This window comes from Podarcis pityusensis (genome assembly GCF_964106645.2).
Source record: "Podarcis pityusensis genome assembly, chromosome: 13".
Taxonomy (NCBI): domain Eukaryota; kingdom Metazoa; phylum Chordata; class Lepidosauria; order Squamata; family Lacertidae; genus Podarcis; species Podarcis pityusensis.
The window spans coordinates 33,938,439-33,964,193 of NC_138038.1; the positions used below are offsets into that span (position 1 = coordinate 33,938,439).

General features: G+C 44.2%; 3 protein-coding genes across 3 annotated transcripts in view; 2 read left to right on the forward strand and 1 right to left on the reverse strand.

The window, feature by feature from the left end:
* The window catches only part of LOC308461606 (serine protease 33-like), a 326,492-nt gene that overhangs the window by 214,824 nt on the left and 85,913 nt on the right, over window positions 1–25,755 (reverse strand). The window lies entirely within an intron of this gene.
* On the forward strand, window positions 248–11,356 carry LOC308461611 (serine protease 33-like). The gene is made up of 7 exons (XM_080978670.1): window positions 248–275; window positions 2,173–2,490; window positions 3,929–3,949; window positions 4,371–4,533; window positions 5,857–6,131; window positions 8,292–8,461; window positions 9,580–11,356. The coding sequence occupies exons 2-7, from the start codon at window positions 2,430–2,432 to the stop codon at window positions 9,856–9,858; spliced, it is 969 nt and encodes a 322-aa protein (XP_080834796.1). The 5' UTR covers window positions 248–275; window positions 2,173–2,429; the 3' UTR covers window positions 9,859–11,356.
* Window positions 14,766–24,479, forward strand: LOC308461614 (serine protease 27-like). Its single transcript, XM_080978677.1, has 7 exons — window positions 14,766–14,893; window positions 17,093–17,246; window positions 18,114–18,134; window positions 19,320–19,485; window positions 20,719–20,993; window positions 21,835–22,004; window positions 23,702–24,479. The coding sequence occupies exons 2-7, from the start codon at window positions 17,189–17,191 to the stop codon at window positions 23,939–23,941; spliced, it is 930 nt and encodes a 309-aa protein (XP_080834803.1). The 5' UTR covers window positions 14,766–14,893; window positions 17,093–17,188; the 3' UTR covers window positions 23,942–24,479.

The window sequence follows — 25,755 nt, forward strand, 5'->3', positions numbered from 1 at the left end:
CTTTTTCAAATCCCACCTTTGCAAAAACATCACTCTGTGCAAGTTGAGTCACATCCTTCACAGACAGCTGTTTTAAACAATTTAAAAATCAAAAGATGGTATCGAACCTTTGTTGAAACCAGGAAGCTAATATGTTTATTTTGAGTGATTAAGACATAATGCTATCTCACAGAAAGAATGCATCAGGGAGCTTTGTGTAGAAGATTTTTCTCTTTAAAAGCAGGAGCAAATCGTCAAATACGGGACTCTTATTGAACGGACCCAGAAAGAACCAGGTAGGAACAGCAATGGATGCTTGTATATTTGAAGTTAAGAGATGGGTAGAGTTCAGAGATGGTACCAAGGGCCAAAGTAAGAGTTGTTCCACAGCTGAGCTGACAATCTCCTCACGTCATTTTCTTTTTCTAAAAGCAGCTGCAGCATGGGTGGGAAGATGGAGCCCAGCCATTTCCCCCTACACCAGGTGCCCTGAGGAGAACAGTGAGGATAGTGAGATGTCTGGAAACCAAATCCTGTGAGGAATGGTTGAAAGTGCTTGGTATGTTTAGCCTGGAGAAGAGAAGATTCAGGGGAGCCATGGTGGTGGTCTTCAAATGTCTGAAGGGTTAACGTGCAGAAGTTGGGCCAGATTTGTTCTCTGCTGAGGAGGAGGACAAGCCTAGAACCAATGGGTGGAAATTACAACTTCTTAAGAGTAAGATCTGTTCTACAGTGGAGCAGACTTCCTTGGGAGGGATCGGGCTGTTCTTTGCTAGAGGTTCATACAGGGATGAGTGACAGCCTGTAGCTGCTTTATGCTTTGGAGTAGGGGGTTAGAATAAGGTTACCAGATTTTTTTTCAACTTCAATGGATTTTGTACGGGGACTGAGTTATAAATCCAGGGACTGTTCCCGGGAAACGGGGACATCTGGTAACCTTAGGTTAGACTACATGACTATCATGGTCCCTTCCAACACTAACATTCTGTGGTACCCCTTTGTAAATCACTCCTCTCTTCCTAAGCTGCTCTTAGCTGGAGAGGGACAAATGTATCTCTACTATATGGATTTATTAAATATACACAAGGGTATCCAATCCCATGTTTCCCAGGTAATGTCTGCTTAGGCCCTAGCACAGCAGTTGAGAGTCTTTGGCCCTCCAAATGCTGCTGAACTACAACTCCCATCAGTCAATGGCCAGGGATGGTGGAAGTTGTTTTTCAGCAACATCTGGTTGGCCGAAGCTTCAGCACACCTGCCCCAGCAGGACTTTCAGAGGCATGGAAGGATAGTCTAAGAGGTTTCAACAGGGTTGTGCTTAACAGATGTGTGCACTATTTCCAGAATCAACTCCTACCACTTCAAAGCATGAGCCAAAAACCTATTTGTAAAAGGTGAAACAGCATCTTCAGATTGTATATTAAACCACAGACTTGCTCCACAGCCAAGAAAGGGGTTGTAAAGCAGTTACATAGAGCTTTATTGCTCTTATGGTCAGAGGAGTATTAAGATATGATCATGGGCTCTACTGCAGCTGTGGGAGGGAAGCAGTATACTCTGCTTTAAGCAAAAGACTGGCAACTCTCTTTCCTTGTATCTACCCTTGAAAAAACAGTGCCTCTAGCTTTTGCCTTTGGGAATATTAACAGTTTTATAGTGAGTTGCTAGCTTTGTAATCTTTCAGTGTTCACGTTCCTCCCCAGGTAAGCTCACTTTTAGAGGCAACATGTTTATTTGAGCATTCATCCTGATACATTTGAACAAAGTTTGTGAGGAGGAGATTAGATGGCATCAGCTACTTATTGAGCATTCATTCTAAATTTGTTTCTGGGGAGGTTAGACGATGTTGCATCAAGCAGTTGTTATCCCACACTTCCCAGGGCCTTTTGTATCCTGTTACTTTCTTTATCACCAGAAAAAAAGTTATCCCATCGCATTCCTTACTGCAAAAAGGCTCGGTTTTGGAGGGAAGTGGCTCTTTGTACAAGGGCTCCAAATCCACTTTAATTGTACAACCTAAATTTGCCAGCATAAGATTGAATGCCACCCTGTAGGTTCCATGCGGTAGAAACATGCCGCCTTGCACTTTGTAAAAGTGTCGTGCATATTGATAACACTAAATAAGTATTATCATAATCAACGATAACTGGAACAAAGTCATCAACATCATCATTATGCTGTGCATCTATTAAGGTCACCTGAGCTCTACCAGCAAGTCTAGCAACACAACAGCTGGTGAAGATAGAAGATCCCAGATACAAGGGGAGATCAAGGATTTGCCATCCTGCTGATACCAAGAGGATTCAGGGGAAATACTTTTTTGCCATTAATATTACATTTTGCGGGACAGATAACAAAAGTATTGAGACTGAAGTAGAGGATTTGTTGCTTGGACTCGGAGCAGAACCACTCAGGGGACACTTCAGAGCTCTTCAGAAGCAGCGACCACAATGTCAATGGTGCCCTTCTCGTTAGCTGTGTGGCTGCTTCTACTGCCTGTGCTGCTACAAGGTGAGTGATGGTGTGGGGCAGGGGCGCCAGCTTGAAAATATTGGGGACCCAGGTAAGCCCCACCCTGCATAATCAGTCACAAGACTCAGTGCACAGACACCATTTGAATGGCAATGCCCATCAACTTGGGAAGCGAGGTGGCCCCCTCAAATATTTTATGGGGGGGATGAAGGGAACCTGGTCCCTAGAAGTTGGCTTGTATGGTGTGGGGAGACAATGGAGGGAAGGTAATTGAGGATGAGAGAATCAGTCACTTCTCAGGGGAATTAAAATGGGAGTAGGAGAAGCACTAAGCCAAAAAAGGAGATGCATGGTTTATAAGTGCAAACAAAGGAGTTTCTCACACACTGGCCTTTCAAGCGGAACTCATATTCTTTTCTGCTAGGAAGACAAATGTATGTCAGCAGATAGTGGCCTTGTTCTCATGTAATGTTAAACTATGGTTTGTTAACTATGGTTTGTTAGCAAACTGTGGTTTGATGTTGGCTTAACTAGTTTAGCATTACTAGTGAACCTGGATAGCGATTCTTGGTTGAAAAATGACAGGATTGCTTAACCAAAGCTTGTCCTCACTCCCCCACCCTCTTCTACTCTAAGGTGTGCTCATTTGCCTTACCTATGGCTCTTTCTCTTTGACAAGTTGGACTACCAGGATTTGAAATCCAAGTCTCTGTTTTCATTAATGTTCTAGTTGTTCTGGATCATCTTTCACTGTGTTACAGCTGACTTGATGTGTGTATGTGTGTGGAAGATTTTTTTTGGCTCATAGTAGTACTTGGCAACAGACAATTAGCCTTCACTGGGCCCAAAGTTGGCACAAGACATGTAACCACCTGAGGCAAAGAACAAGATGGTGCCGCCTCCTTATTCCACATAAAGAAACCAACTGAACTGGCAGCCAAATTTTATTTCAACACTGGCCATAGGTTCACACCCTTCCACTGCAGCTGAGGAAGCAGATCAGATTTAGTCCTGTGGCACAGAGGAAAATGATGGGCTGGAAGGTGGGACCTCAGGTAAATGTGTTGAGTGCTATTGCCCCCTTTTTTTGTACGAGGCTGACATTTGATAACTATACAAAACACTTACTTACTTACTTACTTACTTACTTACCGTACTTACTTACATAAAATACTTAACATGCTTCAGGATAGAGTCTTGGTGTTAGAAGCATGCTCCAGAACTAAAGTCCCAATGAGTCTCTGTTCAAATTAAGCCCTGTAATAAGCTCTACCAATTTGGCTAGGAAAATATACTCATAACATATGTGTCACAATATAGAGCTGTATTCTTTTTTAAAAATAATACATTGGTAACAGATTGTAACCTGGGCCTCTTCCTCTTTCTCCTACATAGGCACCTGTTTTTCAGTATTTGTGCTTCAGTGTCTCTTATATGAAAAACTGAAATGTTTTCCCTTCATTTTTGTTTTCTACAGATGCTGCCAGCTCTGAAGCAGGTAGGAACCCCTGTATATTTTGTTTTTCCTACTCAGCAATTTCACAGGCTCATGGATGGGCTGAACCAAAGGGGAGTCTCATCAAAATGTAGGGCTGCTATAAACCTAATGATCATGCAGACCTCTTGTTAAACATGAGCCTCCAAGTGGATTTAGAAATATACTTAATAAATAAATAAACTGAATATTGCTTCAATTGCTTCAATATATGGTGAGCAGCCTTGCTGCAGTGAGAGGCATTATGGCTCTAAATATGATTGACTGGAAACCATTATCAATAACTGGAAATGTTCTTTAAAAGGTTGCATACAAATATTTGTTTTTTGTTTCAGGCAAAGCTTTTTATGTTTGTTTCTGGATGTGCTTCAGTGCTGGTGTTATTGTGACTTATCTTTTTAAACCCTCTTTCCTTCTTCCACAGTTTGTGGGAAGCCAGCTCAACGAATTATAGGGGGTGAACCAGCTCCCTCTGATGGGTTGTCATGGCCCTGGCAAGTCAGCATTTTATATCGGGACCAACCTATTTGTGGAGGCGCCCTCATAGCCGAGAAGTGGGTCCTGTCAGCAGCTCACTGCTTCCCTAAGTAAGTTTCTGGTGTACTTGGCCGTGAAGGCATCATTCAGTTTCACCCTAGAGGCAGCTACAAGGCCAAACTAATATTATATGCCTAACACAGAGGGCATCAGTGTGACACCCACAGGCACCAGTGTCCCTGCCAGTACGCCTTATGGCATCCACAAAATGTCTCAGCAAATAACATCTCCTGTCTCTTATAGATGTGGTGGCCATTTTGTTTTGTACCTCACAGCCCAGAGCAGCCATTTTGTGACTAGCACCCAAGCACTTCCTCAACGTTCCCAATGTGCCCATTGGCCCAGAATGACTGCCCATGGCTGGCCTAACAGCTACTCAGTGCCTTGGCCTTGCCAAAGCAGAGCCTGACAGAGCAATGAATAATAAAGTTAAAGGAAGCAGATAGCCTGCAGAAGGTAGAGATTGGGGCTGGGGGATCTTTTTCAGCCTGGAGGTGGTTGGGGCCAGAGATGAATGTCAGTGGAGCAACAGCAGCAGCTTTCACCTTTGTACAGTAGGCTACATTCAAGCCATGTAGCTCTGAATGCATATTGCATATTTTAAAACATTCAAATGGAGACAAGTGTGCACTGACAAGCATAGTTCTGTCTATGCCTGAGCAGTAAATTGTTCAAACTCCAGAACCAAACTCAAATCACAAACTTTATAGGCTCAAGTTGAATGCCATTAAGGTAAAGGAACCCTGGACGGTTAAATCCAGTCAAATTTGACTATGGCGTGTGGTGCTCATCTCCACTTTTGTACTATATTGTCATCTGATATCTGCTGACCACCTGATTTGGGAGGGCACTGAAATAACAAAACACATCAGAAATTATGCCAGTAGCTCCCTCTTGGAGGTAAAGAGAACAAGGTGACTTGCCAATGGTCAGGGATGTAAACCAATGGCCCTGCAGATATTGTTGGGCTCCTACTCCCATCAGCCCCATCCCATGTGGTCAGTGGCCAGAGATGTTGTGAGTTTAAGTCCAGAATCTGGAGGACCAAAGGTTCCCCATCCCTGCCCTATAGGCTGGTTGCAAGAAATGGCAAGGACTTATGCTTATGCAAAATTTAAAGAAAAAACCCAGAGGGAAAGCAAAAATGAATGGGTGCTAATGACTTGTCCGGAGACATGGAGGGGTCAACCTGGGGTCCTCTGCTTGGAAAGAGCTATGACCTTTTCTCCACTGGGTTGCTATGGCCCTAGTCTCCCCTTTAAACTAGACATGTTGACATGAGACTGAATTACAAGGTCTAAGGGCACTCACCTCTTGGAGACCAGTTTGGCAAAGATCTTGATGCATTTTGCTCTTGTTTTTTTCACTTACAGCATCAAGAGCCAAACTACCCATTCTGATGTGGTGCTGGGTGCCTATCAGCTCCTGAACACTTCAAGTAACACAGTAACATCTGATATCCAACAGATTATCCTCCATCCCACCTATGACAGTGATAGCTCCAGAGGGGATATTGCTTTAGTAGAGCTGAAGTCCCCTGTGAGTTTCACCAAGTACATTCTTCCCATCTGCTTGCCAGAGACCTCTGCAAAGTTCTCAATGGAGGAAAGCTGCTATGTGACTGGATGGGGAGATATTCAACCTGGAGGTGAGGAGATGGAGAAGTGCTTTTTGAGGTTCTCTTTCAAGCTCTGTTTACTTTCATGCCAGCTATGTACACTGCACTTTTATAGGGCAAGCTGCCTCAGGTAGAAGATGCGGTAGAAATGCTGGAGGATGGAGGTGGGTATGATTTGCAGCCAGGAGCAGCCAAGGAGGTGCCTTCCAGAAGTTGTCCACTGTAATTCCCATCATCCCTGACCATTGACAATAATGTATTGGGCTGATGGGAGTTGTATTCCACAACATCTGGAAGGCATCACAACCTCCAATCAGCCCAGTGCTGAGGCTTAATGGATCTTAGGTGGTAAAGTATTGCAGAGACAAGGGGCCACTGTAAAAAGATCCTACCCTAAGGGCTATAAATACCTGCAAACCATGAATAGTTAGGGCCTCAGGCTGGGTATGAGGAGAGAGACATCAAAAGCAGGACAACAAGACTATGGATTACTTTGAAGACAAAGAGTTTTTGCTGGACCTGAAAGTGAACAGGAAGGCAGTAAAGGGAACTAATCCGAGAATGCAACTCACACCGACCACCACTATGTTATCTGGTGCAGCCATTACATACCCGACAAGTGTCCTGGGAAAAACCAGTACTACCTGTTTTGTCCTGTGAGAGCACATTTTGGGTTCCATAATCTTGCATGATTTCATGCCATGATCTCTCCTGGAAAGAAGTGCTTTTTCAGGTCTGTAATATCATGCAGTGCCCCAAAACATGCATTTTGGGGTGTCAGGCAATTATGTGACAGCACAGCCCTGAAAAAAGTGTGCATTTTGGGCTCTGTGATCTCACGCAGGTCACGTGACTTACACAGGAGCACAGCTGGGAAGACACATATCCCGGTTTTAGGACTCGACATGTTGGAGGGTATGTCATTGCAGCAGTGAGATGGTATCTACAGGCCTGAATTTGAGCCAGGCCAGGCCAGAGCTCAACTTCTGGGCTGCCTTGTAATGGTAGAAAAATGGCCTTCAGAGCCATGCATTAGAAATATATTTATGGCATAAGATTTTGTGGAATTGTCCACAGAAGCTTATGTCATAATATATGTGTTAGTCATTAAGGTGCTTCAAGGCTTATTGCTGCTTTTATTAACCACAAAGTAACTACAGATGAATAGGACAGATGAGGAGGCAAGGTTTGAAATCCAAGCATGCAACTTTCCAGCACACCTTCTCCCGTTGGAAAATGGATGGAGCCAAGGGTAGGGGGTGGTGGAAGTTGTAGTCGAACAACTTCCAGAGGGTCACAGGTTCCTTATTCTCCAAGTTAGAGTTTCACAACAGTCTGGAAGCTAACAGTGCTACCACTTTTCTCACCAGTAGATGGTGAAAGTGAACCCTCTTATACAATTCTATAAGCAGAGTGGAAGGAAAAGGCAATCAGCTGGCCACTTAATCATACCTTATTATTGTCCCTGGTTTTTTTTATCAGGAATTGATGCTAAAATGCAGATTTCTTTCTCTTAATGCTGTAAAGTTTCTCACATGTCTGGGCAGTGCTTTGTGAAATCTCAGAAACCAGTGGTCAGGGGAGATGAACACAGTCACTATTTGTTTTTGCCTTCCTCCGTCTATATTAAATGCAGAATGGACAATGTAAAATAGGCAGCTATTAGAGTATACATTGGGGTAAGAGATATAATTGGGATGGGTGGTATAATGGTATGGGGTTGCTCGTGCGTAAGTTGCCGCCTCTCCTGGCTATGTTGCCTTGTTAAGCCTTTCTGTCTGAACAGCCCTTCAATTCGTGGCTGCCTCAGTCGCTAGCAGAATCCGTCAGTGGGCGTTTCTTAAACCTTTTCCAACATAAAAGTTGTTTGACACCCAGTCTCCTCCTACTTTCTCTGCGCGGAAGTCTTCTGCGCAGGGAGGGCGTGGGTAGCGGAGGACCAGTGATCTCCCCGCTGGTGTCCAGTGAAGAGTCTGGGAGCCCTCTCGCCGATTCCCCCATCTGCCCCTCCTTATTCCTGGTGTTGCACTGAATTGCTTCCCCATCTGCTGAGCTGCCTCTCTCCCTGCTGGGCCCTTCTCCAGCATCATTAGAGAGCCTTCCTTCCACCTCTAGCTCCGATGTCAGTTCCCTGACAGGTGGCTATCCACCTGATCACATCCCTAATGATACATTTGCTTCCTCTAACAGTGGAATTGCCACCCCCACTAACCCTCCAGGAAGTGAAAGTGCCACTCATAGACCGAGAAAAATGCAATGCTCTCTTCAACGCTACCCAACATGAACCGCAACTCCATAATCCGGTCGGCCCTGGTATGATCTGTGCTGGCTACCAAGAAGGAGGCAAAGATTCCTGCCAGGTAGGATGCTCCATAAGTGTGGTTGGCTGTGGTGGGCAGGAGCACCCCAGAAAAGGAGGGGACAGGCTCCAAAGGTCTAGCTCAGGTATGGAGAACCTGTGGCCCTCCAGACATTGTCATCCCCCCTGATCATTGGCTCTGCTGGCTGGGGCTGATGGAAGTTGGACTCCAACAACAGCTGGGAGGCCACAGATTTTTCCATCCTTTGTCTTGGTTTTATTCACAGGGCCAGCAGTTCAGAAATGTAGCCTTCTCAGAAGATGAGTACAGGCCTACTTAAATAGACCTGACATGAAAATGCAATATGTCAGCCTTGTATTTTAGCAGTGGGGTAGTAGACATAGGTGGCAAGGCATTACATGCAAGCTACTGAGCAGGCTGGCAGAGGAGAGAGAGCGTGCTCCATCTCTAATCTGTATCCACCATAGAAGCCAAGAGGTCTGCTGGAGGAGGCAATTTCCACGCTCCAGGCCCTGCATTAAAATACAGTGGGCTGCTGCGATAAGGACTGAGCTGTTTGTCTCTCCTCTCCTGGCCCACAGCAAGCATACATTTTTGCAGACCCACAGCAAGCTAACATACATTTTTGCAGGCCAGTAACATTGGAAGACTGCTTTACAAGGCTGCATTATATATTCATTAAACTGAAACTGAAAGTCTGGACCAGGGAGAGAAGGATCTGTCAATTTCGGCTTTCAGCATTTTAGTATGAATTTCTCCCAATAAACACAATTTCATTTGCCGTTTTGACAAATATACATGTCTGTGCAAGCAATATTTTAATAATATATGCATCTTTGTTAACATTGTTTAGTTGAAGAATTGAATCACAAAATTCAGATATGTGCGAATTTCAATAGATAGCTATGTTTCAGTTCCCATATTGTTTTGGGAAATTCAAATTTGGTCGTTTCAGCCTTATTCATAGTTTCTCCTCCATACCTTAGCCATTTCTCCACTACCTTAGTCTAGCTGGGAGATGGTGCCTGAACTATACACGAGGACAAGACCAGATCTGTAAAGGAAATAAGCATAATCTGTTTTGAAACCAGTCTCCAAAATCCGCTCTCAGGAGGCTTCCTGTAACTGTGGACTGACTCCTATCTCTCTCTCCCCAGGGTGACTCCGGAGGACCCCTGGCTTGCCCATGTGATGGACATTGGGTCCTGGCTGGGGTTGTGAGCTGGGGGATAGGCTGTGGCCGCCCTGGTCTCCCTGGTGTCTATTCTTCAACCCCCTTTTATGCCACTTGGATCTCCCATCATATACCCAATATGACCTTTGTGATGTGTAGAGACGGTGGGACTGCAAGTGGGAAAAGTGAGGTGAATGGCAGAGAACAGAATTCCGCTGTTGTGACACTCCTCCTAGTGTTTTTTACATTGACCCTTCTATGAGATTCTCCTCTCTCAGCCTTCAGCCCATCTGGAATTTGTTCAGAATTTGGGCACAGGTGCATTTAAATTGCTTTACTGATCAGTAGTGATTTAAGTCCTATATGCTCTGACAATTTATTGAACCAAGGGTTCTGGTTTGGGGACACAACAGGAACACAGGCCACTCACTGCCTTATAGCAAGACAGACTGTCAGTTCATCTAGTTTAGGATTTTATACCCTGCCTGGCAGTAGCTCTCCAAGGTTCTGACAGGAGCCTTTCCCAGCCCTACTGGGAGATGCTGGTAATTGAACCCAGCGGTGGAGCAAGCCAATCAGGCGACTGGGGTGGCATGCATGCTCTGCGGCCAGAGGCAGGGCCACCCACCCGTGGGGGTGGGGTCAGCTGCCCACGGGGTGGGGCCAGCCAGGGCAGGACGCTCCATGGGACCTCTGAGGAATCTGCCTGCCTTCTCCCACTCAGCCGCCCTACAGCTGAGGGGGAGGCAGCGGGTGGACCATTTGGGGCAGCATGGAGCCTGCAGGCTCCCAAGCCACCACATCACTCCCAGGAGAGACACGTGGCTTGGGCATGCTGCAGGCCTCGTGGTGAGTGCCCCCCCCCAGTGTTGACACCTCGGGTGGCCCACCCCCACCGCACACCCCTTCTTCCACCTCTGATTGAACCTAAGACCTTTTGGATGCAAAGCTCAATATTCTTTTAATCTGTTGAAAGAGTTAAACAAGGTGGTAATAAGCCACAAATAAATATGGCGCCCAGAATAGTGGGGTTGTAATTTATCTTCAGTTCAATGTTATAATGTTAATTCAGATAATTTTATACTTCTGCTTGTTTGTACTTGATCAAAGAATTGTTATATGGTATTTATAAATATTTATGAATATTTTCTTGCTATTACTCTGTATATACAGTTGCTGTATATTTTGCTTTGCTGAACATGCTGAAAGAAGTACCCAGAAATACCCAGGATTATTAAAATGAGCAATTGGACCAACTTTCTGTGGGGGGGTGCACACACATACTTTTGAGGAAGTACCTTCTTTTGGCACTTTCTACATCATGCTCTAGAGAGCATTCAAAATATCTCATAGCCCACTGGTGGTCCACAGGCCACAGTTTGGGAATCCACAGTTTAGGAGAATGCGGAACATCACCTGAAGGAGTAAACTGACACTTTCAAGATGCTTCTCTAGAAAGAAGACTGATAAATTCATTGGGAAATGGAGATTGAGTAGTTTTCTGGGCACATCCACACCACCTGTTTGAGGCACTCTTATATCACTTTAACGGATATGGGTTCTTCCTCAAGTATCCAGATAACTGTAGTTTATTAAGGGTGCTGACACCACACAACTACAATCCCCAGCCCCCTTACCAAGCTATGATTCCCAGGATTCTCCATTACTGTTAAAATGGCAGAAGAGCGCTTTAAATGTATAGAGTGGGTGTAATTGCTTCAAAATAAGGATATCCTTGGGATTTCTTCTCAGTGTTACTGTAAGCCTAGCTCCTCCTTGTTGAGGTTTTATTGTAAAAATTACACATTAATGTAAATAAAAAGAAAAATGAAGCATATTTGTATTTTACTATTTCCTATACATTGTATATTACACACCGAATCCATTCCTGTGTGATTGATCTCAGTTGTTTGTGGCGTACGCTTTTATGTTGGTCTGGCAAGTGGGCATATTACCAGCCCTTGCAATAAAGTTGAGTATCAATTGTTGAGAGAGAAATGACAAGAGAAGGAAAGGAGAATGGGAAAGAAAGTAAGTGGCTGTTTTGCTTCGGGGTGGGGTATACTACCTTTTTATTTTCATATGCTTACAATTATTTGCTTAGTGGGGGAATCTCGGAAGTATGTGAAAATTCCTACTTTGTCTGTGGTTAGTCTATTTCACTGATAGGCTTGATGCCACCAAGTTCACAATTTGCACATACAATTCATACACTAAAGACGTATCTCTTTGCCCTGGCCTCTGATACCTAAATATATTTTCAGGACCCACCTTGCTCTTCTGATTGTTAATTGCTTTAAATGACTTTAATATTGTATCTCTGTATTGTTGTAAGCCATCGTGGGACCTTTCCATGAAGGGTCAAATCAATCAATATATTTCTGCACCCTTGAGGAATCCTCTAATTATTGATTGATTTGTTAAATTTTGATGCTGCCCTTTAATTGAGTTACTGATTTGGATACTCCTGTAGAAAAGTAGGGTTCAGTCATGTACTGAAGTGAACCGTAAGTGCAGAATTATCCTCCTTTCAATTTCTTTGCTCTACCAAACAGAGACTAGATTTATTTTTCTTCCTGTTTGCCATACTGAGTATACAGTACAAAAGTATCAATTAAGCTTTTGTCCGGTGTTGCTGAAGCTGATTATTTATTTATGCATATTTACTCACTCAAAAAACCTATGCAAATACAGCTAATAGTCAGCACCAAAGAAAGGCTATTACAGTAGTTGTTCTGCACAGTGTAAGCTGTGTGCATGTGTATTCTTTCTCTTAGTTGAATAACACTGCAATCCTACTTTGACTTACCTGGGCATAAGTCCTCATGGCAGAGTAAGATGGCCAGTTCAGGTGGCAGATGCCGAGGGGTGTGGAGTGACTAGAGCTCAGTGGATGCTGGTCCATTAGGCCGAATGGGCCATTGCCCCACCAACCTCAATCTGACCTCAGCAAGCCCACATATCTTACTTCCAACCAGTCCATGGGGTGCCACTGGCTGTCAGCTTCCTCTTGCTCTTCTAGAACTCAGCAGGGAGCAGGGGACCATTTTAGAATTAGTTGGCCCTGTTAGTCATTAACTCAGGCTCCACAGACTGTTTGGGCTCCCTGCTCCTATCCCACTAGTCCCCAGCCCCCACTGCTGTGCATGCTTTATTTTCTGTCCTACCCTGTGCTATTTTTCTAGAAAAAGAGGTGCTGAAACTCACCACAAACTCCTCCCTTGTTCTCTTTTAATAGCAATGGTGCACACCTGAGAGGTGCCAGAACTGAGTTTTTGTGAGTTTCAGCTGCAAAAAAAGCCCTGGTCCTACACCAAGTGCTTTTTTGTGACACTATTCACTGGTATAGTGAACCATCCCAGCCAATTATTATTATTATTATTATTATTATTATTATTATTATTATCCCATGTCCTTACTGCCCATGGCAGCCATTTTGTGCTGGCAGCCTGTCTTGCCAAATGCAAGGTGGTTCTTTTAAAATGATATTCAGAAGCAATACAAAATACACAAGTGAGTGAGAAGATTAAAGATTTTATTCTAAAACAGCAAGCAATGTATACATACCAAGCAAGCACTTCAATCTGCCACTTGGAAGCCCTCAAGCAGCGTCAAAGCTACTCCCCTCAGGTAGCCTCAGTTTGCATGGCCCGATCAGTCCATGCATGAAACTCTGCCCAAACTGTCCGATTTTATATACAGCCTGTGTGGCTTCCAAGACTAGCGACATACAAATCATCCATTAGCCACCCCCTCCCAATGCCTCACTTTCTCAAAACATGTCAAACATGAAAGAAGGTACCCAGCACATGTTAGGAATGCATTCTTTAAAGAAACAGCTAAGGTTCCTTTAAACTTTAAAAAGCATTCCAGAAGTTTCTTCAATGTGTGGGAGTGCCCACTTAATTGGAGTCAGCTGAAGATGCAGTTAAAAGAAGGAGCTATGAGTTTGACATTTGAGGCATGAAGAAAGCACACACACACACTGAGTTTATACTGTGCTGGAGAGATATAGAAGGCACGTAAATAGTTTGTTCATGCCAACCTAGCAGTTTGAAAGCACACAGTGCAAGTAGATAAATAGGTACCACTCCGGCGGGAAGGTAAACGGCGTTTCCGTGCGCTGCTCTGGTTCGCCAGAAGTGGTTTAGTCATGCTGGCCACATGACCCAGAAGCTGTACGCCGGCTCCCACGGCCAATAAAGCGAGATGAGCGCCGCAACCCCAGAGTCGGTCACGACTGGACCTAATGGTCAGGGGTCCCTTTACCTTACTAAATAGTTTGTATATATTTGTAATAGAAATTCTTGTGCAACCAGTCAAGCAATAAAGAAGCTCTTGGCTGAGGATTTTGACTATGACTACTGTTCTTGTCGTCTGCCGCCAGGGAAATACTCTGCTATAAACAGTAAGATGGGGTTTTGCTGAGGTGCCACCACACAAGCAGAAGGTGCAGCGGAAGTAGCACTATCCTCCACAACTGATAAGGCAGCTGTGGGGGGCTGGGGAGGGCTTCACCTCTTCCCAGTGTTCCCAAAATATTTAAGACTGTTCTCAAAACATTCATATTGACATTCCATGGGGGTGGTGGAACAGAGGCCGAAAGAGCTCCATGTCAGACCAATAACTCCTAGATACATTTTGTCTTCCAGGTGCATTTCCCATACACAGCCATGGCACTTTTATCAATAAAGCACTGCCTACACCTCCTAAGCTAGCCTGCTGCCCTTGTAAAAAGTGAAGTATACTTTCCCATCACTGTTGTTGAGTAAGATTCAAGTGTCTGTCCAGTTGGTTTCTGCCCATGGGATAAGGTACCATCTTCTCCTTTCCCTCAGGCTGCAATATGTCCTGGGCCAGTCATGGTATTGAAAGCCACCAAAGAAGTCCAGGAGAACAAGCAGGGTCTCGTTTTCAGACCTTTTTGTGATTTCAGTGGATTCACATTGAGTATGACTAACAGTCAATCTCACCTGATATTCAGCCCAGTTATGGCCTGTATGGGTTGCTTTAAACATTTCCTTCTCTATGGTCTGTCTCTGCTCTCTTGGAATCAACTCTACTGTTGCAACCTTCTCACTTTGCATACAAAGTCACACCCTTTACGGCATGTGTGTGACAAAGAAAGAGGGGGAACCAGGAAACTAATATGTTTGTTTTGAATGACGGAACATAGTGCTACTTCATATGAATAATGCACTTGGTGCATTTAAAAAGAGTGATCTCTCCTTCCCTCTAAAACTAACTGCTTCTGCTAGAAGTACAGAGTCTTTTCTGGCCAGCTCTGAAAAAGCTAGGTAAGAATGATAAATACTAGGAAAGGATGTTTGTATATTTGAAACGCAATGGCAGAGTCATGTGAGAGGGCCAAACCAGATGCTAAGTAGGCAGCGGCGTAGCGTGGGTTATCAGCACCCGGGGCAAGGCAAGTAATTTGCGCCCCCTAACCCGGGGCAAGGCAAGTACAGTAATTTACTCTCCCAAGCAGCAGCAGCAGCGAGGCTTCTCTTTCCCCCGCGCTCTCCTGGAGCTGCCTCTCTTCTTTCCTTTTTTCCCTTTCTCCAAGGCTTTTCGCTTTCTCTCCTTAATTGATTCCTCCTCCACACCGCAGCGTTTCCTAGCTGCTTCCCCCCCCTTCCCCTCTCTCTCCTCCTCGCTCTGCTTGCCTTGCCCTGCACCGGCAGCAGCAGGCGCAGCCAGACCCCCGCCAGCCAGCCCGCCCACCCGCCCACCCGGCTTCCTCTCCTTTTTTTGCCCGCGGCAGAAGGCTTCGCTCTCCCCCTTCCGCGACCTCCTCGCCAAGCCGAGCGAGCGCGGGCTCCCTAACCCGTGGATTTTAGTAGGGGCAGAGAGCTGCTAGTGCGAGCGCGCCCCCCGCCCATGTTGCGCCCGGTGCGGCCGGCCCCCCTGGCACCCCCCACGCTACGCCACTGTACGTAGGAGATCTATGGCTCCATGCATGTCTCTCCATGCATAATTTCCTCCCAAACTGATTCCCCAGATCCAAATCCACAGTGCCTTGAAGCTGCAATTACCTACAGAGGGTGAGCGTAGGAGCACAATTTGGGTTAAATGGCAAGACCCAGTACTGGATGGCTGAAATATATTGTTCCTGGCAATCATGAAATTAGGAGCTGTGATGATATGCATTTGTCTTTTAAATGTTTTAGACCTTTATTCGTTGTTTTTAGATCCTTTTAAATGTTTTACATTGTTCTTAACATTTACTATGTATTTACTTTATTTTTTTAATCGTATTGTATTTTCATTATACTGTATTAACATTGTTGTTACATTTGGGTGTTTGCTGCCCTGGTTCCTTTTAAAAGAACTGTAATAAAAGCATGCATAGATGGAAACTTTATTTGCATTAGCCACTAGCCATAGCAATAAGAAAAAATATACTGGGGATAGAACTAAATAGTTAGGTATACAAAATACATTCTGGAGGTCTACATCAATACAAATGACAGAACTGATACATGATCCTTTAACCACAGATAAAACATGTGAGCCAATAGGCTTTATTTTTATTTTTTTCCCCTAAGCTGAGGAATATTAGAAAGTTAATCAAATAATAGATTTTATTCTAATTGCCCCTGCTAAAAATTTTGCAGTTTTTGCCGTCACCTGGTTATCTTGATCTACCAGAAGAAAGACACAGTAGCAGTGCTTGAACATCCTGGTTTGGGTAGTAGTAGAGGGGTAATAACCTCACTCCTCAAATCTTTATAGAGAGTACAATCTAGCAGTAATAAATACATAAGCAGATTATTGGCACCCGTCTGTCTCCAGAGACAATGAAGTGTGCCTCCAGGCATGAAGTCAAACCACTGCAATAGCAGCACCAAAGTGACCTCCCTGGAGCGCAAGCCTTGGCAGTGTGGATAGGGGTCCTGTGCTGTCTCTCAAGACGGATGGTTGTTATTTTGCAAGCTGGATTCAATTGCATAAGCAGCACATTCAGGTTGTCCATAATAAACCCACTCCCTCCAAAACTGGATGTTTTTGTGATAAGGAGAATGAAAGGAAATGCACTAGAAAGTGTGGGATGACATTTGCTTCTCACCATGCTGTCTAACTTCCCAGCTAAAAGAATTAGGACTATTTATCCACAAACAGGTTGTCTGTAAGTGACCATAGCTGGTGGCAAGTATGAAGAAGGAGGTCTCCACCTTCATTTCCATGTTTGTGGACTTAATGTGAAAGATAAAAGGTGGGTGGGGCTTCTGGAGAGTCTCATCTTCTCCCCCTTCTCCCTATTCCAAACAAGCGGGGAGCTGGTTCAGATGTGGATATCAATGGGGAAAGTGTATACATGCCTTGCCTCCACCTGTGTGCATTCTCAGATGTTGGCAGAGATTTGGGATGCTGCTGCTTCTGGGATCCAGAGATTGCAGGGACTTGGGGCTTCTGTGCTGCTTCTCCAGACTCAGCAACAGACAGGCCAATGACAGGAGCACTACCTTTTCATTGCTGATATTGTGTTTTAATAGTACGGCTCCTAGAGGATATTCAGATTGAAATAAAACATCTGTTGTCTGGAACTGACTGGAGCTGAACCACTCAGAGAATACTTCAGAAGGACAGCAATGCCAATTGTTACTTCTGCATTGACAGTGTGGCTTCTACAGCTGACCATGCTACAAGGTGATTGATGGAGTTGGGGAAGTGCTTGGAGAACAGTTACTCCAGGGTTGAAAGTTGTGAGGGCTCCTGGGAAATCATACCTTCTCTGTGCCCATATTTTTCCAGGGACAGTCCCAGATTTACAGAAGCTATACCAGTTTCTGATTTGATCCTGGAATGTCCCACTTTTCCTTAGGACGTCTGTTCTTCCCAACTTAGATAGTTCCAGGGTATATGCCATAACATTAAAAGAGCTAAAGTACTGATGAGCCCAGGTTTAAATGTGGTTCTGAATACATCTGAATACATCCCCTAAGAACCATGTTTCAGAATGAACTCGTGGCACAATTGTCAAAGGTGTTAATTTTTCAACCAATTGGGAAAAGATTGGCCGCATTCGCTGACATATGCACATGATGCCTTTTGCCCACCCCACACAGTCTATTTGCTCCTCCCCTCACCGCAAGCTGTGATTAAAGTAGGAAGCTTCTAAGGAATCTTCATGTTTCATGTTTTGTCCAAACCAGGGAACTATGGTTACCAAATTCAGAGATAGCCAGGCAATTAAACCACTATCAACCCACTTTTTTATAACCTGGTTTGTTTAAAAGTGATTAACGATACTAACCTGATTCTCAGAACATGGAATATTAGTTAACTAGAGGCTTCTTGCTTTGAGTGTGGCATGCCCAAAGAGAGGAGTGAAGGGGCTCTGTTCTCAAGCAAGAATTTGTGCATACCTTGGCTTGTTGAATCGAGACATGTTTGTCTGAAGTGGGCCAGTGTAAACAAGTTCCCTTCCCCCTTGTTCATACATACAATCCTACACTGTGTCATTCTTCTACAATGACTCTTCCCTGGGGTATCTTCTTTCTTTATTTTCCTCAGGTGCTACAAGCTCAAAAGCAGGTAAGAGCCGTTCAATACATTGGAAGGAGTTTTTCACAGGAATCTCTGTGGAGGAAACTAAAGAAAAGGCCTCCTAAAAACCAGAGGTCTTGTAATCCAACATCCTCACCTTAGACAGGATACTTCTTAATATGTCACACTGATATGAGGAAGATAAACCCACAACAAGCTGATGTTTCCACAGCCCAAGTAAAGAGTAGAGCAAACAAGGCGCCGCATTCTAGATGTGATTGCATGGTCTTCAGTAAGAATTAGTTTTAGGTGTCCAACTTCCTTAAGCCATGGTGCCAAGCTGCACGCTGTAATGCCAGGGTGGAGGAAATATTCAAGTCCTCAAGATTCTCCTCAGTTCATGCCCTCTCCAAAGGCCACACTGCTTTCCCCATGTGACCCACCCTCACCAGCCAGCCATTCATGCTGTCCTTGGGCTCTTCTGCCTGCTTGGAATGTGTCCTTCAACTGTGCTGCTACCTTTTTCTTATCTGGATGGAGAGATGTCAGTGAGGGGATGCAGAAGCCTCTGGACTTTTGCGTGGCTGGAATGTGCTCTACTTTACAAAGGTAACAGTCTCAATTCCTTTGCCCACTAAGCTGTGGAAGAAAGGCCCACCCATCAAGCATCTCACATGAAGAATCTTAAAATGACTCTTGCCATCTTAATCTCTGACCCATGGAAACCAAAAACCCCAGGGTTTTACATGGTTCTACTTCTAGCTATGGTGATGGAAGACGTATGGGAAAAAGGGATGCCAAAACTGAGAGCTAAGAGTCCAGGACTCATGGATTCCACTACCACATATATGAGTAAGGATGGATGAGAATTTTAATTCGGTTCACATTTAAAGGTAATTAAAAGCCTAGTTTGCACTTTCTCAAGCAGTAAGCAGTATATGTGAAGCAAAATACAACCATACTTCAAACTTCACCCTTTTCCTAATTTTGCACTGCAGAAATTAAACTGCTGTAAATGTGCCAAGAAATAAAAAAGTCAATTTCACTTACCAGATGAAATGCCCATTAAACCCAGGAGAATCAATGACAAGAAATATGGTTTTTAAATCTGCAAAAAACCTACTTGTAAATTAATTTTGTTTCTTCGTGTTTTCCACCTCTTCTGCTACATTACTTCCATTATGTGTGTGCTGCAAACCGTAATGGCAAATCCTCTTATTTCCTCTTCCACAGAGAGTGGGCAGCCGATAAATGCTCCAAAAATAGTTGGGGGCCAACCAGCCTCTGATGGGTCATGGCCCTGGCAAGTCAGCATTTCGCTGTTTTCTTATCCTGTTTGTGGAGGCTCCCTCATAGCTGAGCAGTGGGTCCTGACAGCAGCTCACTGCTTCTTCTATGGGTGAGTATCATACAGTATGTATTGCTTTGCAGCCATTATAAAGCTTCACCATACAAGGCCAGACTAATTTCAGCTGCCTACCAGTCAGCTTCCTGGTGTCTTAGGCCTCAGCTGCACCAGACACTTAAAACACTATCATATCACTTTAAACAGCCATGGCTTCCCCCACAGAAACCTGGGGACTGAAGTTTGCAGAGAGCTGTGAAGAATGACCGCTCCCCGCTTAAAGCGGGGGGCGCCCTTTGCGTGGACGCGTGCAGCCCCTAGATCTGAAGCGGCCCCATCAGCATAGGCTTGGCTTTGCCTTCCCTCAGGTGGGATACCTGGAGGTCTCCGCCTACCTCGGTCAGTTGTCCAATCCCACCTGGGGGAAGCGTTGCCAAGGAGACCAGGCCAGGGAGGGGAGGGATTACCTGCCCACACAATAGAGGGAGGATCTTACCTGGGAATCCTCACTTGGCTCCAGAGCTTCTCCCACCCCACCCACCCTCAGTTAATGTCTTATTTGCAGGTTAACTTTTCTTCACAGGTTTTGCAGGTTAACTTTTCTTCACAGGTATGCGGGCGCTGCTACGTTAAGGTCGCTATTAAAGGGCCGGAAAGGAATTTCCCTGCATTGGCAGGTTTCGCCTTTCCCGTAGCAAAACGTCACAACTTTGGCGGTATCAGGCCTTGGGCGGAATCCTTTAGTCCATCTTCCTCTTTGCGGCAGCGATACCAGGGTTCCCCGTTAAAGGGGTTTCTGAAGGGAGGCTTTGACCGTACGCCGAAAGGTCGTCATTGCTCTCCCCTGCGGCGGCGGCGTAACGGGGGCGGCTATCTCTGCTTGAACATATGTTCTCCAGAGCCGGCCCATCCCCCACACACACACTGGATAACCCTGAAGTTCCCTAGGTCCCCGGCTGGGGACTGGGGAGGGAGAACGCCCAATGCCTGAGCCAAGGTCTACTCACATTTGAAATTTAATAAAGTTGTGGCCAATTTAATCCCATAGCATGTTGTCATGAGTCGTTATTCCACATGACGGGGGGACCGCACGGGATCTGGGGACTCCGCCTGTCCACGCAAAGTCCTGCTCCTCACACAGAACTACAGTTCTCAGAATGGTTTCAAAATCCATCCTTCTTCCCAGGGAATTGAACTCTTGGAATTGTAGCTCTTTGTGGAGTATACGGTTAGGGTGAGCCGCAGGAAATCAAATGTCAGCCAAATCTTTTGCCCTTGTATTCACAGAACAGGGCCCAGGTTCCGATACAATGTCCTCCTAGGTGCCCATCAGCTCTCAAACCTCTCTGATAATGCTGTAGCATCTGCTGCAGAACAGATTATCCTCCATCCTGACTACAATGGCAGTATTGACCACACAGCAGATATTGCTTTAATCAAGCTGAAGTCACCTGTGAGTTTCACTGACTACATCCTTCCCATCCGCCTGCCAGAGTCCTCTACAAGCTTCTCTTCAGAAGAACACTGCTGGGTAACTGGATGGGGAGATATTCAAACTGGAGGTGAGGGGTTCTCTTTGTAGCACTTCTTCAGACTCTGTAACTCATTCAAATGAACAGCTCCGGGGCATGGCATTGGGGGGAGGGTCCACAGGGGTGGTTGCCCTGGGCACAAAATTGTTAGGGACACAACATTTCAACATCCAACACTGCCTCAATACATCTGTGCACTTCCGTCACTGGGCTCTGTTGAAAACGGTTTCTCCATGCAAACCAGGAAGTGACCTCTCCAGACAACAGAACAACTCTTCTTTTCTTATCTCTGTTGCTGTGATCACCTGGGCGACGCGGATGCCGTTAGGTGGTTGAATGCACGTGTGTACTCCATCCATTTCCCTCACAAAAGTAACATAGAAAAATGCATACCAGAATGAAATTTGCACTAAAATGCTGGTGAATCTTCATGAGGATTTTTTAAAAAGAATTGCAAAATGAACATTCTCCCCCCCCCCCACCCCGGGCCAATCCTACCATTAGGCAGAGTGGTACAGGTGACTCAGGTGGTGAAGGGTGTGGAGCAGTCAGAACTGTAGGCATCATGTGATCTGCCTGCGCTCTCAAACTAGCCCAGTACCCTCAAGTGCAGTGGAGGATTATGTCCCACTGCCTGTGTTAAAGAAAACACCAGTATTGTTTGTGGAATCTCAGAGGGAGGGAATTTGGTATTTTGCCTCAAACAGCAAAATGTATTGGGCTGCACCTAGGTTTCCCTAGAAATAAATATGGGAGGAGAAGTTGTCTCAAAGTGTGGCAGCTACATATCTACAGTGTACTCAATGCTAAATTTTTGTCCTACTGAATGCCTCTGCATTCCATGAACACTTTTCCTTTCTCTATCTTCTAGTGTCTTTACCTGCCCCACAAACTCTCCAGCAAGTGAAGGTGCCGCTCATAAGCCGAGAAGCCTGCAATGCTCTCTTAAACAGTGTCTCAGAGAAGGGCTTAAGAAAGGATCCTGTCAAGCAGGATATGATCTGTGCTGGTTACCCAGAAGGTGGGAAAGATTCCTGCCAGGTAGGTTGTTCCATGACCTGTTCTTCATACAGCCATCAGAGAAGGTAGACAAAGGTAGGCTCTGGCGTGATGGCATTATAAAAAGAAAAATGTCTTTATGAAGAGAATTTTACAAGAGATTCTGCCTGAGCACTAGGAAAATTTTCCTGATGGTAAGAGCTGTTCAACAGTGGAACAGACCCGCTTTGAAGGTGGTGGACTCTCCTTCCTCAGAGGTTTTTAAGCAGAGGTTGGATGGCCATCTGCCAAGAATGCTTTAGCAGAGATTCCTGCATTGCTGCGGATTGGACTAGATGACTCTTGGGGTCCCTTCCAACTCCACAATTCTATAAATCTACGATTCTTTGAATGATCGCGTTGTGTGAACATAGCCCTTAGCCATTTCTTCCTAATTTTGGTCTACCATTGGGAGATGGCACCTTGCAGCTTTTCAGATTCACCTATTTCCCCAAGAGTTCTTGTTGTTTTGTTTAAAAATATTTCTGTGCTGCTTGTTTTAGCAATAAAACCTAAAAATATAAAAGCTTCATATAACCAAAACCAAGAATAAAGCAGATTCGAAAGAATAAAAAAATACCTCCTCTGTTTAAAATATGTATAGCACACCTTTCTTTAAAAAAAAAAGTTTCCCATACGTGTCAACTCAGAAACAAGTCCTCTTCTGTTTGGTGGGGTTAGTCTCAGGCCCCTGACCATGAGTCATGCTAACTGTAATTGTTAGGATATAGAGACCAACAACATCAGGTTCCCCATCTCCTATTGTTGTTGTTGTTGTTGTTGTTGTTGTTGTTGTTGTTGTTGTTTAGTCGCTTAGTCGTGTCCGACTCTTCGTGACCCCATGGACCAGAGCATTATAAACCTTATTTCAGCCCCCTTGGCTGATCAGTATTTGGAATCTGTTGCTAGAGTTTTCCACCATGGATTCCATGTTTTCTCCCATCTCTTTCTCCACAGGGTGATTCTGAAGGACCTTTGTTTGCCCCAATGAGTCCTGTTCACTTCAACGAGACTTAGTTCCAGGTCAATGGGTAAAGGGTTGCAGCCTTGGTCATTTAACTGCATGGCTTGGGGCTCAAATGTTGAAACTCAGTAAAATCCACATAAATTTGTATCTGAGATTAAAGCCATCAGTTCTAAAGGGAAGAAAGTTTACTTATATTGTTTTTGAAAGATGGACACCACACATATCATCACAAATGATGCTTTCCCCCCTTCTCTCACACACAGACCTGAATGCCTCTTTTAAGATGGCCCAAGTCATCTACAATTGTTAGAATTAGTTGCGTTGGTGATGTTGAATTGAATAATCCTTATTAATTTTTTCAATAGTCTTTCAAACCCTACAAAGTAGAGCAATATTTCTACCCCTAGTGTTACAGGTGCAGTCGAAGGGGGCCAAGGCTGACAGGGTCACAGGTTAGTACCTGCCGGAGGCAAATGAAGATTTATATCGGATGCTGGGAACTTGTTGTACTCCAGATGTTTCTGGAATACAACTTCCACCATCCCTGACCATGAGCCATGCTGGCTGAAGCTGTTGGCAGGTGGAGCTCAGAGGCATCTGGAGGGCCACCAGTTCCCCATCCCTGGTTATAAACCTCATTCCAGCTCCCTCATCTAATCGGTTTTCCTAATCAGAGTGCTCATTGCCATGTTCTCCACAAATCCTGTACCATCTCCCATCTCTTTTTCCACAGGGTGACTCCGGGGGACCCTTAGTTTGCCAGCTCAAAGAAGGTTGGATGCAGGCTGGGATTGTGAGCTGGGGAAAGGGCTGTGGCCAACCCTCCCGCCCAGGTGTCTACATTTCAGTACCTTTCTATGCCAACTGGATCCAAGAGAGAATACAGGGTAGAAATGGGGGTGGTGGGGAAATTGGTGGGCTACCCAATGTTGTGACATTCACCTCGGTGGCGTTTGTACTGGCCCATTTGTGAGAAACCAGTCTGCTGGCTTCCAGTCTGCCCACCAATTGTATGGAATAGCTTTTCTTTCTTTTTTTAGTTTTAGTTTTTATTTATACTTTGCAAATGTATACATTTCATTAGTTTTACAATCAATTTAACATCCTCCATTTGAGCTCATTTTCTCCTCTAAATATATAATTTTCAAACAAAATCAAGAGCAGATGAATGGATATGTTCACAGCTGCTATATTCACAACTAAATATGATTACATTAGAGTATACATTTGAGTTTTATTATTAACAGCATGCAGGATAATCTTTGACTTCCTTCCCCCTTCTTCCGCGGTTCCTTAAATTTATTTTTTAATATCTTCTGCATATCCAAATTCATTTAACTTGTTCATTTCATTATTGACTGCAAATATATACTCTTATATAACTGCAGGTTATTACAATAATCCTGTTATTGTTTTTATCTGTTTACAATTTATCTGTAAATATTCAATAAATCATTTCCATTCTTTTATAAAAAGTTTGTTATCTTGATTTCTTATTCTTCCGGTAAGTTTCACCATTTCTGCATATTCCAAAAGTTTTTGTATCCATTCTTCCTTTGTTGGGACTTCTGCTTCTTTACACTTTGGGGCAAGTAGCATTCTTCCTGCTGTAGTAGCATACATAAATAAATTTCTATACAATTTAGGTAGTTCTGTCCCTATAATTCCCAAAAGAAAAGCTTCTGGGGGTTTTTTAATAAAAGTTATTTTGAACATCCTTTTCAATTCATTGTATGGAATATCGTGAGTTAGGCTGCTGGTTGGACTCATTTAAATCACCACATGTAGTATGGATTCAGGGATACTTACCTTTACTTCTATTTAATCTCAGCATGTCTACCTTATCACATTTCAACTGTTTTGTAAACATCTGATAGTGGATTAACCAACCAGCAACCAGCCCAGACATCTGTACTGAGCAGCTACATGGTAGAAGAGAGAGAGAGAGCAAAGGCTTTGTTAACGCTTTCTCCCCAAGTAAGGGGGTGTGACCTAGCTAAACCTGACTGGACAGTTTACTCTATGGTCTTAACCCCTTCATGCATGTTGGTTAAGCATGTTGGTTATATGAGGCTGATTTATCCCACAATAACTTTTCTGGGAGGCAAATTAGGCTGGGAGAGTGTGACTGGCTCAAGGTCACCCAGCGAGCTTCATGGCTGAGTGGGAGTTTGAACTCTGGTCTCCTAGGTCCTAGTCCAACACGCTAACCACAACACCTCACTGTTACACCCAAAGTGCCCTGGAATTGTCACTTGGAGAAAAAGCAGAGACTTTTTTCATCCATGGTCTTCATTTGCAAGCTATGATACTTCAGACTTTTACAGTGATACTGAAAGTGCTGCTTTAATGTCCACAATTCCTTTTTATTTATTTTATTTTTTATTAAATTGACATTTTTAAATGACATGAAAACAAGTGGAGAATAAATTAATCATCTGGAACATAATGAAGTATAAATTGAATTTTTTCAGCTCACTCAAGTCTTTTATTAGCAATAGTCTGGATGCAATAAGATTGCTTTGTATTTTACTCATGATTTTAAAATCATGAATAAATTGTTATAGAATGCTTGCAATCGTTTTATAGCTTCTATTCTTTGTATGATTACTCCCCCCCCCCTTTTTAAGATTAGTATGTTGTCATATTAAGTGGGAATGATGTTCCGTATTCCTTGCTCTGATCCAAAGTAACGCCTCAACCTTGATCAGAATAGTAATAGAATGAAATCTCTTACCATTGGCAAAAAATATAGTTGATGGAGCCATTATTCTTTACAGCAATCTT